Raw genomic sequence first — 13,612 nt, forward strand, 5'->3', positions numbered from 1 at the left:
ACATAATTAACCGTGTTATACCCTCAATGGATAAATGATAATTTGTATGGGGTTGAGGTTTTAAATCGCATCCATTGAGCTGTGACCTTTAGTTACTGATTTGTTGCTTTAATTTGGTTGTTAATATATCCAAAGAGTTGCCGTACTCAGGCCCGGATTTACTCCCTTTGCCGCCCCAAGGCCAGGTCCTTCAATGCCGCCCCCGCCTGCGCAGTACAGGGGACATTATCCGCCGAGGGACTTTTTCGGCAGGACACTGAGAAGTGGAGGGGGGGTGTTGCTGCCAAAAATTACAAAATTACATTGAGAACCGGGAGGGGGGTTGCTGCTGCCAAGAACTATCTCACCTCCTCTTCCCTCTGTTTTTTCTCCTCTCACCATCCGCATGACAGGGGGGAACTCCCGATATGAAAGTAAAAGTGTCCTCTTCTCTCAGCCACAGTGCCGCCCCTGCACCCACTGCCGCCCCGAGGCCTGGCCTTGTTGGCCTTGTCTGGAATCCGGCCCTGGCCATACTTGGAGGTACTATGTGAGAAGAACTTTCATATAGCTTTGGGCTTGCTTTACGTTTAACGAAGTCATTATCTATATCATTAGTACTCCAGGTTGTAAAGGAGTATATGGAGACTGACAATTAAATCAAACCAGCTTTCCACTCTTTTGTAATGAACTAGTCCACACTTTTCTTTCTGGGATTAGGTACAAACAGAATTTTCAGATAAGCGTAAGATTACAAAATATAGTGTATTTCTCAACTCTAGACTGTATATGAATGCATAAAGTGAACTTCAATTAAAATGAGATTATGAAGTTCTTACACCAATGCCTTTGAAGTAGTGTCATTGTAAGGGATTAACTGATTATATTTCTTATGAACATGCTTAATTAATGTTCAGCTGAAGTGCTATTGATGCATAGCAATTGTTCTAACACTACAGTACGTTAATTGAAAGCTTTGAGCTTCCGCCAAAAAAATTTGTCCCTTCTGTTATGGTTTGAGAGTTGTTTGTATGTGGCCTTTGTGTGTTTTATTAAGTGTGTTTCACTTGATCATGGTTCAGAGGCATGACTTAACCTTAAAATATAAATTGTTCCCATTTTATATCTTAGGAAATTTCAGCAAGATTTGCTACAGTTTATATGGAGAGAAAGGAAACCACAGAATTGTAAAAACGTTTCTTTTGTCCCTTAAATCCATTTTCTAGCATTCTCTGATATTGCCAAATACTAGTATGCTACCCATATTAGACTTGTGAAATCCTGGTCTACTTTATAATAGGAAAGGAGATAGAAAAACGATGGCTTGCCCCAACCTACTGCAGTTCTTTGATATGGGGACCTTCAGCTGCAGTATGAGATCTAGTTGTTCTTTATACAATGAGATTTACCCATGGGTTTGGAATACATGTAGGTCTACGTATCATGTACACACCCCAGAATCTCCTCTGATCTCCTTTCTTTATATTCTAGCCTTACTGGATAGCCTCACGGTACTGCCATAGAAACTTAAAGCGGAACTATACTCACCTTCAGTCCAGCAATGTGATGTCCTGGAGCTCCCCGCTAGCCACTGACATTTTCGAATGACTAGCTTCTGGGTATTGACCGCCAGCCGCTCTCCTTGGCCGGGCAGAGGTGGCATTACTCCCGTGCATGCTCATGATTTCAGTCAGTTCAGCGTTGCTATACTTGTACAATATAATAAAATAATTTACATTTCCACTATAAATCTTTGTGCCATACCTAGATGTTTATACCAAAACAGTCTTACCCTTTGCTACCCTGCAAGACAGATACGATTTTCCATCTACTGCTCTATTTAGTCACCTCCAAATTAAACACTTTAAACAATCTGCCAGCCTGACCTTTGCCTCACTTACGTCCTTTGAAAACAATGGGCATATATATATATATATATATATATATATATATATATATATATATATATATATACATATACAGCAGGTAAAATAAATATTGAACATGTCACCATTTTTCTAGGTAAATATAATTCTAAAGGTGATGTTGACCTGAAATTTTCACCACATGTTGGTAACAACCCGTTCAATTCATACATACAAGAAAGCAAAACAAGTTCAGGAATTAAGTTATGTGTAATAATTAGTGTTGCTCACGAATATTCGTATTGCGAATATTCGGCTCGAATATGGCATATTCGAGTATTCGCGATATATTTCGAATTTCGCAATGAATATTCGCAATTCCGAATATTCGCATTTTTTCAATTTTATTTTTAAAACAGATCACATCCTATCGACGTCTAAAAGCATTGCTGGTATGATTAGAGACCCTGGGCTGAGTAGCTAAGCTGAGGCGATCCTTTTATGTTGCCGAATATAAAAAAAAAAATTGCTAATTTTCGCTAATGCGAATGCGAAAATGATTGCGAATTTTCGATAACTGTGGTAGGAGAACTCTGATTGTCTCTGATGCAAAAGGGGGGGGGCTTTGTGTATGTTTCTGTTATGAATATTTGTATGTTTGATATTATTTTTTTTTGTAAGAAGGAAAAAATTGCGCATACCTTAAAAAAAGGGGAGAATACAGCAGCAACTCAAAAATGTTATACAACATAAATTAATACAAGACAGAAAATGGAGTCGCTCTACAAGAATAAAAAATATGTCTAGTGACAAGACATGTGGGCAAATTATAAAATAAGCAAGCGCAAATAACTTGTGAAATACACAGTGAAACAAATATATAAAGAAATATAGTCCCAATAATAGAAAAATAATCTTTCATAAAAATGTCTTTGATATGTGAAGTGAAAAAAAGTCCAAAGCATGCAGCATGAACGTGTTCAATCTTCAAGGTGTTTGATTGACAAACGGCTGTGACAGATGGATAGAGTAAAGAATCACCACCAATGCAAAACACTTTTTATTTTCTATTGTAAAATATCAAGAATATTCTGAGCCAATCAGAGTGCTCCTTCCGCATTTGCCGAATATTCGCAATTATTTTGTATTGTAAAATATCAAAAATATTCTGAGCCAATCAGAGTGCTCCTTCCGCATTTGCCGAATATTCGCAATTATTTTGTATTGTAAAATATCAAGAATATTCTGAGCCAATCAGAGTGCTCCTTCCGCATTTGCCAAATATTCGCAATTATTTTGTATTGTAAAATATCAAGAATATTCTGAGCCAATCAGAGTGCTCCTTCCGCATTTGCCGAATATTCGCAATTATTTTGTATTGTAAAATATCAAGAATATTCTGAGCCAGAGTGCTCCTTCCGCATTTGCCGAATATTCGCAATTATTTTGTATTGTAAAATATCAAGAATATTCTGAGCCAATCAGAGTGCTCCTTCCACATTTGCCGAATATTCGCAATTATTTTGTATTGTAAAATATCACGAATATTCTGAGCCAATCAGAGTGCTCCTACCGCAGTTATCAAAAATTCACAATTATTTTCGCATTCGCAATAGCGAAAATTCGCAATCATTTCATTTCGATAAAATATCACGAATATTCGAATTTAGCGAATATATCTCGAATATTCGACTATATATTCGAGATATATCGCGAAATCGAATATGGCGTATTCTGCTCAACACTAGTAATAATTTGGAATGACACAGAGAAAACGTATTGAACATGCTAACTGAAATGTATTTAATACTGCGTACAAAATCCTTTGTTGGTAACGAAAGCTTCAAGACGCCTCCTGTGTGTAGAAACTAGTCGCATGCATTACTTAAAGTGGAGGTTCCATCAAAAAAACTATTTTGCTTTAAACTCTAGTTTACGACTAAAAAGGAAATTTTTTTTTTTTACTCATCTGGAAATGCCTGTTGCTATGCGGTCCCACGAAATCTGCCTTTGAATCCACCTAGGATTCTGACATCATCTCCCTCTAATGCTCCTGGGAAATGTGTGTCATCATTTCCCAGGATGCAGTGCACTGTCCAATTATCACTCCCCATCCAAGACTTCCAGGAAGTAAGTGCCTGTAGGCTTCACAATGCCCACAAGCAAAATGACAACGGTGTAGATATAGTTTTATAAACTATCTTTTTTGAATAACTATGCGGATCGGCGGCGGATTGTAAAATAGTAAGTGACCAGATTTATATTATAAAAACGCAGGATGAAAGGACATACATTTAAAAAATGCTAATTGTGGTTGGAACTCCGCTTTAAATGTGATTTTGGCCCATTCTTCCACACAAACTTAAAATCTTGAAAGTTCCGTGGGTCTCTTTTGTGAATTCTGATCCTTAGTTCTTTCCATAGACTTTCTATTGGATTCAAATCAGGTGATTGGCTGGGCCATTTTAGCAGCTTTATTTTCTTTTTTTTTAAACCAATTGAGAGTTTCCTTGGCTTTGTGTTTGGGATCTTTATCTTGATTAAAGTTTCCCCCCTTGTTTCATCTTCATCATCCTGGTAGATGGCAACAGATTTCTATCAAGAATGTTTTGGTACATTTTTCCTTTTATTCTTCAATATATGAAGTTTGCCAGTACCATATGCTGAAAAACAGTCCCACACCATGATGTTCCCACCTCCAAACTTTACTGTTGGTATGGTGTTTTTGGGGTGATGTGCAGTGCCATTTGACTTCCAATGGTGTGGATTATGGCATCCAAAGAGTTGAATTTTGGTCTCATCTGACCACACTATAGTCTCCCAGTATTTCACAGGCTTTTCTAAATGCTGTGCAGCAAACTTTAAACACACTTCAACAAGTTTTTTATTCACCAATGGAGTCTTGTGTGGTGGCGGTTGAGTGCATTACTTATTGATTTCTTTGAAACAATTTTACCTGCTAATTCCAGGTCTTTCTGAAGCTCTCCACAAGTGGTCCTTGGCTCTTGGACTACTATTCTGGTAATTCTCTTCACTCATGGTGAAATGATGTTATTTTCTCTTCCGGTTTATGGCCCCATCAATGCTCACTGGAAAATTCTGAAGTTTAGAAATCCTTCTGTAACTAATAATTAGATGGAAAAGAAATCTCGCGCCAATAATTGAATAAAATAAGTGAAATAAATTAAAATATATAGCCAAGCTGCTCTCTGTGAAATTACATAAATGCAATTTTGGACAGTGGAGTGACATTTAGAGGCGCTAGCTAATAGTGTGTAAACACTAAATAAATAATAAAAATATGCATAAATACCTAAATATAAATGAGTGAATATAAAAATAAACGTTTAAATAAATAGTGACCATATGTAACAGGATTAACCACAATAATTGTTAGAGGTCAATTAATAATAGCGCACAATAAAAAGTGAAATAATGTGCCAAAGCTTGAAATAAAGTCCATATATATAAAAATGATGAATCCTCAATAACATAGACAGAAGATCTTCCACCTTCACCAAGCTATAGAAAGACCACCAAAAGTGCTCATGGATGGCACCTTACCGCAACTAGTGGACCACCTTAATTAAAAAGAGGTCAATTAGGCAGATTGGAGATTATATTCCAGACCCAGATCTCTCAGGCCCCGTACACACGACAGAGGAACTCGACGTGCTTGGCACGTCGAGTTCCTCGTCGAGTTTTGGGATGAAGCCGCCGAGGAGCTCGGCGGGCCGCCTTCTCCTATAGAACAACGAGGACAACGAGAAAATAGAGAACATGTTCTCTATTTTCTCGTCGAGTTCCTCGGCGGCTCCATCGAGCCAAAACTGTACAGACGACAGAGATTCTCGGCAGAATCCGGGTTTTGACCGAGTTTCTCGGTGAATTCTGCCGAGAAACTCTGTCGTGTGTACGAGGCCTCAGTCTCACAGTCTTGATAGAGCAGCACTCCACGCCACATGAGATGTTTAAAACAAGAGAGAGAAGATCGCCATAGAATAATATTGTTTTTATTTAATAAAACAGAAGAACAAAACGCCAAATGGCCTCTTACTTGATGGGGTGCCTAGCCCCGGCACTGAGGTTGAGAGCGTAGATAATATGGGGAGAATAGATGGAGTCCCGTACCGGCATTGGAACCGTGCAAAGCCGCACTGTCGTTGTAAGCGTGCGTTCCACCCTCCAGAATGAGAGAGCCAGCAGGAACAGGAAGTGGGTGGGTCGAGCGTGACCTGTAAGCCTCGACGTACGTTTCGTGATGATGTCACGTCGTCAGGAAGCAATAATTAGATGTTTCTTGTGTGACGACTTGGTAATGAGACACTTTTTTATAGGCTATCAGTTGAGACTGAACCAGCTGATATTAATTTGTGCTGACAAGGGCCAGAGTTGCTTTCTAATTACTGACAGATTTTAGCTGGTGTCTTGGCTTTCCATGCCTTTTTGAATCTCCCTTTCTTCATGTGTTCAATACTTTTTTCCTGTGTCATTCCATTTTATTACACATAACTTAATTACTGAACTTATTGGTTTTGGTTTAATTGTATGTATGGATTGCATGGGCTGTTACAGACATGTGGTGAAAGTCTCATGTCAATAGCACCTTTAAAAATATATTTTCCTAAAAAAATGGTGATGTGTTCAATACTTATTTTACCCACTGTATATACAGTTGTGTTCACAATTATTCAACCCCCCAATGCTGTAAAGGGTTTTAGGGAATTTAGTGTACGTTTGTAATTGTATTCAGAATGAAATCCTACAAGGACTTCTTAAAGAACCATATGCAACTAAAATGACATCAATTGGTTTTGTAATACAGTAGTAAATGTTTATTTTGTGAATTCTTCATTTACACAATTATTCAACCCCTTAAAGACTACTACTCTGAAGAACAGAGGTTCAGCCTAGGTTCACACTGCTGCGAATTCAAAATCGCGGTAAAATGCGCGATTTTACGGCTGCGATTTTGCCGCGATTTTGCCATGATTTCGGCCGCAATTTAATGTAAATCGCGCCCCGAAATCGCAAAAAGTGGTACAGGAACTACTTTTTGAAATCGCAGATGCGGCATCACACTGATTAGGACAGTGCCATTGCCGACAATTGCCGCCGATTTGAGATGCGATTTGACATGTCAAATCGCATCTCAAATCGTTCCAAATCGTACCCAGTGTGAACCAGGGCTCATTGAAGTGTTTTCAATCAGGTATTGAAAACACCTGTGGATGTCAGGGAGCAGCAATAAAGCCTAATAAGCACCAATCAGGCAGCTTTAAAATGACTGTGATACTCAGCTACTTCTAGACATTTACTGATGTGGTTACAAACATGGTGAAGTCAAGAGAATGGTCCGGGAAGACAAGAGAAGAGGTGATTACTCTTCACAGGAAGGGCAATGGCTATAAGAAGATTGCAAATATGTTAAACATACCAAGAGACACCATAGGAAGCATCATTCGCAAATTCAAGCCAAAGGGCACTGTTGAAACGCTACCTGGTCGTGGCAGAAAGAAGATGCTGACTTCGACTGCTGAACGCTACCTGAAGCGTAGAGTGGAGAAAAGTCCCCTTGTGACTGCTGAGGAACTGACAAAAGATTTGTCAGATGTGGGTACTGAAGTTTCTGCTCAGACAATACGGCGCACACTGCGTAATGAAGGCCTCCATGCCAGAACTCCCAGGCGCACCCCCTTGCTGTCTCCAAAGAATAAGAAGAGTCGACTGCAGTATGCAAAAATCATGTGGACAAACCACAGAAGTTTTGGGATTGTGTTCTGTGGACTGATGAAACAAAATTAGAAGTGTTTGGGCCCATGGATCAACGCTATGTTTGGAGGAGGAAGAACAAGGCCTATGATGAAAAGAACACCTTGCCTACTGTGAAGCATGGCGGGGGGTCAATCATGCTTTGGCGCTCTTTTGCTTCTGCAGGTACAGGGAAGCTTCAGCGTGTGCAAGGTACCATGAATTCTCTTCAGTACCAGGAGATATTGGATGACAATGTGATGCAGTCTGTCACAAACCTGAGGCTTGGGAGACGTTGGACCTTTCAACAGGACAATGATCCCAAGCATACCTTCAAGTCCACTAGAGCATGGTTGCAGATTAAAGGCTGGAACATTTTGGAGTGGCCATCGCAGTCACCAGACTTAAATCCGATTGAGAACCTCTGGTGGGAATTAAAGAAAGCAGTTGCAGTGCGCAAGCCTAAGAATGTGACTGAACTGGAGGCTTTTGCCCATGACGAATGGGCGAAGATACCCGTAGATCGCTGCAAGACACTTGTGTCAAGCTATGCTTCAAGTTTAAAAGCTGTTATAACTGTAAAAGGATGTTGTACTAAGTACTAAGATTGAATGTCAATTGGGGGTTGAATAAAACTGATAATGATGTGAGCACAGAAAAGACATTTGTGGTTATTTCATTATAAATGTTATGTTATATTTGTCTGACCTACACGTGCCTCTTTGATTTAATTGTAAGCAGGATGACAGGATGATCAAAATCAATGTCAAACTGGGCAAAACAATCAATTTCAGTGGGGGTTGAATAATGTTGAATACAACTGTAGAATATGTTTATATGTTTATAGCAAGGAAGAGCAGTGAAGACCTTGATACATATAGGATGTGCAATGTGGAAAAATCGATTTAAAACATGCAAAATGTATTTCCCACACGGTTAAGGAAATGACAACAGCATAATATTCCTAACGTAGGGGGTACATATAATATTTTCCTGCCAGTAAGAAGGATGTAATGTGTTTGTGGAATATGTCAGAGGGGATCAGGAGAAAGGTAAGTATATATTTTGGGTTTACATCAGAGGTGTTTTTTTTCTAGGATTAAACATTCAGTTATCCTAATGAGAAAATCTGGACTAGGGAATTCAGCTTTTAGGAACAAGCTTTCTGGTTGTGGTAACATTTCATACATCGAGTGAAAACACTCTGAAAGAAACCTCTATGATAAAGCCCTAAGAGGGACGAAACATGTTGGGGGGGGGGGGTGAGGACTGTGTCAACAGCCAGCTACACATAATAATGTTACCAGTGGAATTTCCGTGCGGCCTAGTTTTTCAATTTTTCTCTGAAAGAAACATGGACATTATAATGGGGAATATGAAATTAGGCATGTCCTAAACCGCTACACAAACTGTTGGCGCTATATAAATCCAGTATAATAATAATGTCCTTCAAGGAAAATATATAATAACATTAAGCTCTATATAGTATACATTATTTTTCAGAGATTAATTCTCTTTCATTCTTTTGCTATAAGAACATTTAGACAAGGGGTAAACTAACTTTGCTAAATGAAAATAATAATATACATTATCAAGGGTCAGTCCTGTCCTGTCTTAGGTATAGAGATGTACCTAGTTTAAAAATATGGGACCTTTGCACAGATTAAATGCATTTTGAGAAATGATATGCACAAATACTGTGTGTGTGTGTGTGTGTGTGTGTGTGTGTATGTATGTGTAAGTAATTGTTCTTCTACACTCTTTGTTTCATTTAAAGCGTGGCTTATACTCTAGTGTTCCAGTTTAAAGAACATTCAATTTGGCCAAGCATGTCTTTGTAGCAGAGCCAATTGTTTCTTTCGCTGTTTAGATTAGAAAAATATATGACTGAAAACAAATGTAAACCAAATATCTGTATTCCATTCTAATGCACAATTAGATTAGTAACAATTCTCCAGCTGACCACTCTGGAACTAGTGTTGATGCCTTAGGCCTCGTTTACACTACTGCTGGTAATGTTTAGAGCAGTTGGGCATTTTTTTTCAGCTGCCCCTGAACTCTCCTCTATGTTATCTTATAAGTACATGTACACAGGGTCGTTTATAGTAGTTTCTAGGCAGTTGAGTTTAAAAAAAAAAATTGGAAAGCAAAAAAATGCATTCAGGATGAATGCTCAGAGGCATGTGAAATGTCAAACGCATGTAATGCAATCGTTTTTTTTCCGTCGGATTAACTCTGAAGGGTTTTTCCGACGGAATTCCGCTCAAGCTGTCTTGCATACACACGGACACACCAAATTCCGACTGTCAAAAATGCAGTGACGTACAACACTAGAAAAATGAAGTTCAATGCTTCCCTGTTGGAACTCCATACAGACACGGAATTTCCGATAGAAATTCGGAAAAAAAGAGAACATGTTATCTTTGTTAGTACGGAAAAAGTCAGATGGGGCATACACACAGGTTGGAATATTCGATGGAAAAATTCCGTCTGACTTTTTTCTTAGGAAATTTCGACCATGTGTGCGTGGCATAACAGCTTGTAAACGGGTGTAAACGCAGTAACTTTGAAATGTTATTACTTTTTATGGATCAATAAAAAGAAGAGTGAAGCAGCTATATTGTTTCATTTTGTATATTGGATCTGTGGATGGGTTCTAGTTCACAGCCCCATAGTTGGGTGAGAAATGTTTGGTACATCTTATATTTACCTTTACATAGAAATATTTTTTTAGGGCGGGAGTTAAGCTTTATCTTGCGACGGGCGTACATGCTTATGTTATTAAGCTTACTTTATAACTCTATGCTAAGTTTATCTTCTTTTGTTCCAATAACAGAGAATCTGATTTCTTCCTCCTGGATACTCAGACAGTGTGGGCTTCTGAGGAAGGTTGGCTGGAATTTGACATCACTGCAACCAGCAACTTATGGGTAATGAATCCACGGCGCAACCTTGGACTACAGCTTAGTGTAGAAACCAGAGACGGTAGGTTATGACTGGTAGAAAAAAAAACTATGCTAATTAGGAACATATGAACTGGTATTGATGTGGTATAGCCACAATTACCTTTAAAGAAGTTTTAAAGTACAGATAAGTAACCACAGGATTGTTTAGATATTTATTTAACCCAAAACAAATATTTGACATGTGTAATATAAAGTGTTTTATCTCAACTGACACTTATCCTCCCCTTAAAGTGGAGGTTCCATCAAAAAAACAATTTTACTTTAAACTGTAGCTTACTACTAAAAAAGAAAAAAAAAGATTTTTTTTTTTTTACTCATCTGGAAATGCCTGTTGCTATGCGGTCCCACGAAATCTGCCTTTGAAACCACCTAGGATTCTGACATCATCTCCCTCTGATGCTCCTGGGAAATGTGTGTTATCATTTCCCAGGATGCAGTGCGCTGTCCAATTATCACTCCCCATCCAAGACTTCCAGGAAGTAAGTGCCTGTAGGCTTCACAATGCCCACAAGCAAAATGGCAACGGTGTAGATATAGTTTTATAAACTATCTTTTTTGAATATCTATGCGGATCGGCGGCGGATTGTAAAATAGTAAGTGACCAGATTTATATTATAAAAACGCAGGATGAAAGGACATACATTTAAAAAATGCTAATTATGGTTGGAACTCCGCTTTAACTAAAATGGGCATTACAAGGTTGCTAGTAATCACACTGGGTAGCTGTGCCTGCTGGTGCAATATTACATTGTATAAAATACAATAATTCTGTACCACTGGAGTATGAAAATGGTCGAGCATCAGTACACCAAACATAGTAAAGGTAAATGAAATGGAATCTCACTGTTGTATGTACAAGGTAAATGCAGTAGGTGGTGCTTTCCATATTACTACACAGGTGGATCATAAACACAGGACTACCTTTTTTCCTGCCAAACCTTTTCTGACATTGTCCAGTCATTTCCTAATACAAAAAGTGTAGCTGCAGTCATAAAGAACTGTTCATTTTGTTAGATCAGGTATTTAAATTATATAACAAAATGCAAAACAAATAATCAAAGCATTAGTAAATACCGTATATACTCGAGTATAAGCCGACCCGAGTATAAGCCGAGGACCTAATTTTACCACAAAAAACTGGGAAAACTTATTGACTCGAGTATAAGCCGAGGGTGAGAATGCAGCAGCTACTGTAAGCAGAAATAAGGGTCAACAATGACCATTTGTAGCCTGACCTCACTGTGCCCATTTGCAGCCTGACTTCACTGTGCCCATTTGCAGCCTGACCTCACAGTGCCCATTACAGCCTGACCTCACGGTGCCCATTACAGCCTGAGCTCACTGTGCCCATTACAGCCTGACCTCACCGTGCCCATTACAGCCTGACCTCACCGTGCCCATTACAGCCTGACCTCACCGTGCCCATTGCAGCCTGACCTCACGGTGCCCATTGCAGCCTGACCTCACCGTGCCCAATGCAGAATCTGATCTGTGTACCCGAGTCTGTGACATAGACAGCGGCCGTGCAGTTTTAAAAAATCGCGCTCCTCCTTGTGCTGTTCCGTGATAGGCGGAACAGTCGGTTTCCCAGAAAACACAGTGTTCCGCCTATCACGATCGCCCTCTCGTCTGTGATAGATGAGAGGACGAGAGGGCGATCGTGATAGGCGGAACACTGAACACAGTGTTTGCTGGGAAACCGAATGTTCCGACTATCACGGAACAGCACAACGAGGAGCGCAATTTTTTTAAAACTGCACAGCCGCCGTCTATGTCACAGACTCGGGTACACAGATCGGATTCTGCAATAGGCAGGGTACTGACTCGAGTATAAGCTGAAAAACTTGGCTTATACTCAAGTATATACGGTACTTTTTTTTAGGAAGCCCAATACATAATCTATGAATAAAAAGAGGTATGGGTGGCGCTGCCTGATATTAGTATATAATAAGAGTGCTCGTGCTGTGCACTGCCCCTTCAAAAAATGTGATAAACTGGATAAATCAGACCACCAAAGGTGATTCGTAGGCCGTGTACAGACGACCAAACATGTACGATGAAACCGGTCCGCCGGACCGTTTTCACCGTACATGTCTGCCCGGGGATTTCTGTATGGTGGCTGTACTCACCATCATACAGAAATCCGCACGTAAACAATACGCGGGGCGTGGCCGCGCCGTCGCCGCGACCATGACGCGGCAACGTGAGCGGCCCTGCCAGTTCAATGCTTCCACGCATGCGTCAAAGTCATTCGACGCATGCGAGGGATGGCGGGCGCTCGGACATGTACGGTAGGTCTGTACAGACGACCGAACATGTCCGAGCGGACAGGATTCCAGCGGGCTGTTTTAAAACAAGTCCAGAAATATTTGCCCGCTGGAAAAAGGCCCGACGGGCAAATGTATGCTGGAATCCTGTCCGCTCGGGCCTACACACGACCGAACATGTCTGCTGAAACTGGTCCGCGGACCAGTTTCAGCAGACATGTTCGGTCGTGTGTACGGGGCCTAAGGATAAAACATATGTAAATTCATAGATTGAAAAAAAAGGGAGTGACAATAATAAGCTAAATCAAATGTCTTAAATCGGTATAACATGGTTAATAAAGTGTAAAGTTTCCTGTAAATGAAAATTCATTCATGTAACAACGTGTATAAGTGTAATAAATAATGTAAAAGAATCAAAGTAAAAAAGTAATAGTAAGTGGACACTGTGGCCCAGATTCTCAAAGACTTACGACGGCGTATCTCCAGATACGCTGTTGTAAGTCCGAATGGCCGCCGTCGTATCTATGTGCCTGATTCATAGAATCAGTTATGCATGGATTTGGCCAAGATACGAGCAGTGTAAGTCTCCAACGCCGTCGTATCTTGGGGTGCATATTTACGCTGGCCGCTAGGTGGCGCTTCCGTTGATTTCCGCGTCGAATATGTAAATGAGCAAGATACGCCGATTCACGAACGTACGTACGACTGTCACAATTAGTTACGCCGTTTACGTAAGACATACGCCGGCGTAAAGATAAAGCTGGTCTCTAGGTGGCGCAGCCCA

At 40.0% G+C, this 13,612-nt stretch overlaps 1 protein-coding gene across 1 annotated transcript in view; it reads left to right on the forward strand.

Moving 5' to 3' along the window:
• The window catches only part of BMP6 (bone morphogenetic protein 6), a 274,521-nt gene that overhangs the window by 182,177 nt on the left and 78,732 nt on the right, over positions 1 to 13,612 (forward strand). Inside the window, exon 3 of the mRNA XM_040353693.1 lies at positions 10,432 to 10,580. Within this exon, the coding sequence (XP_040209627.1) occupies positions 10,432 to 10,580 (149 nt within the window). The remainder of the gene's footprint in view (positions 1 to 10,431; positions 10,581 to 13,612) is intronic.

The sequence above is a fragment of the Rana temporaria genome, chromosome 5 (genome assembly GCF_905171775.1).
Source record: "Rana temporaria chromosome 5, aRanTem1.1, whole genome shotgun sequence".
Lineage (NCBI taxonomy): Eukaryota > Metazoa > Chordata > Amphibia > Anura > Ranidae > Rana > Rana temporaria.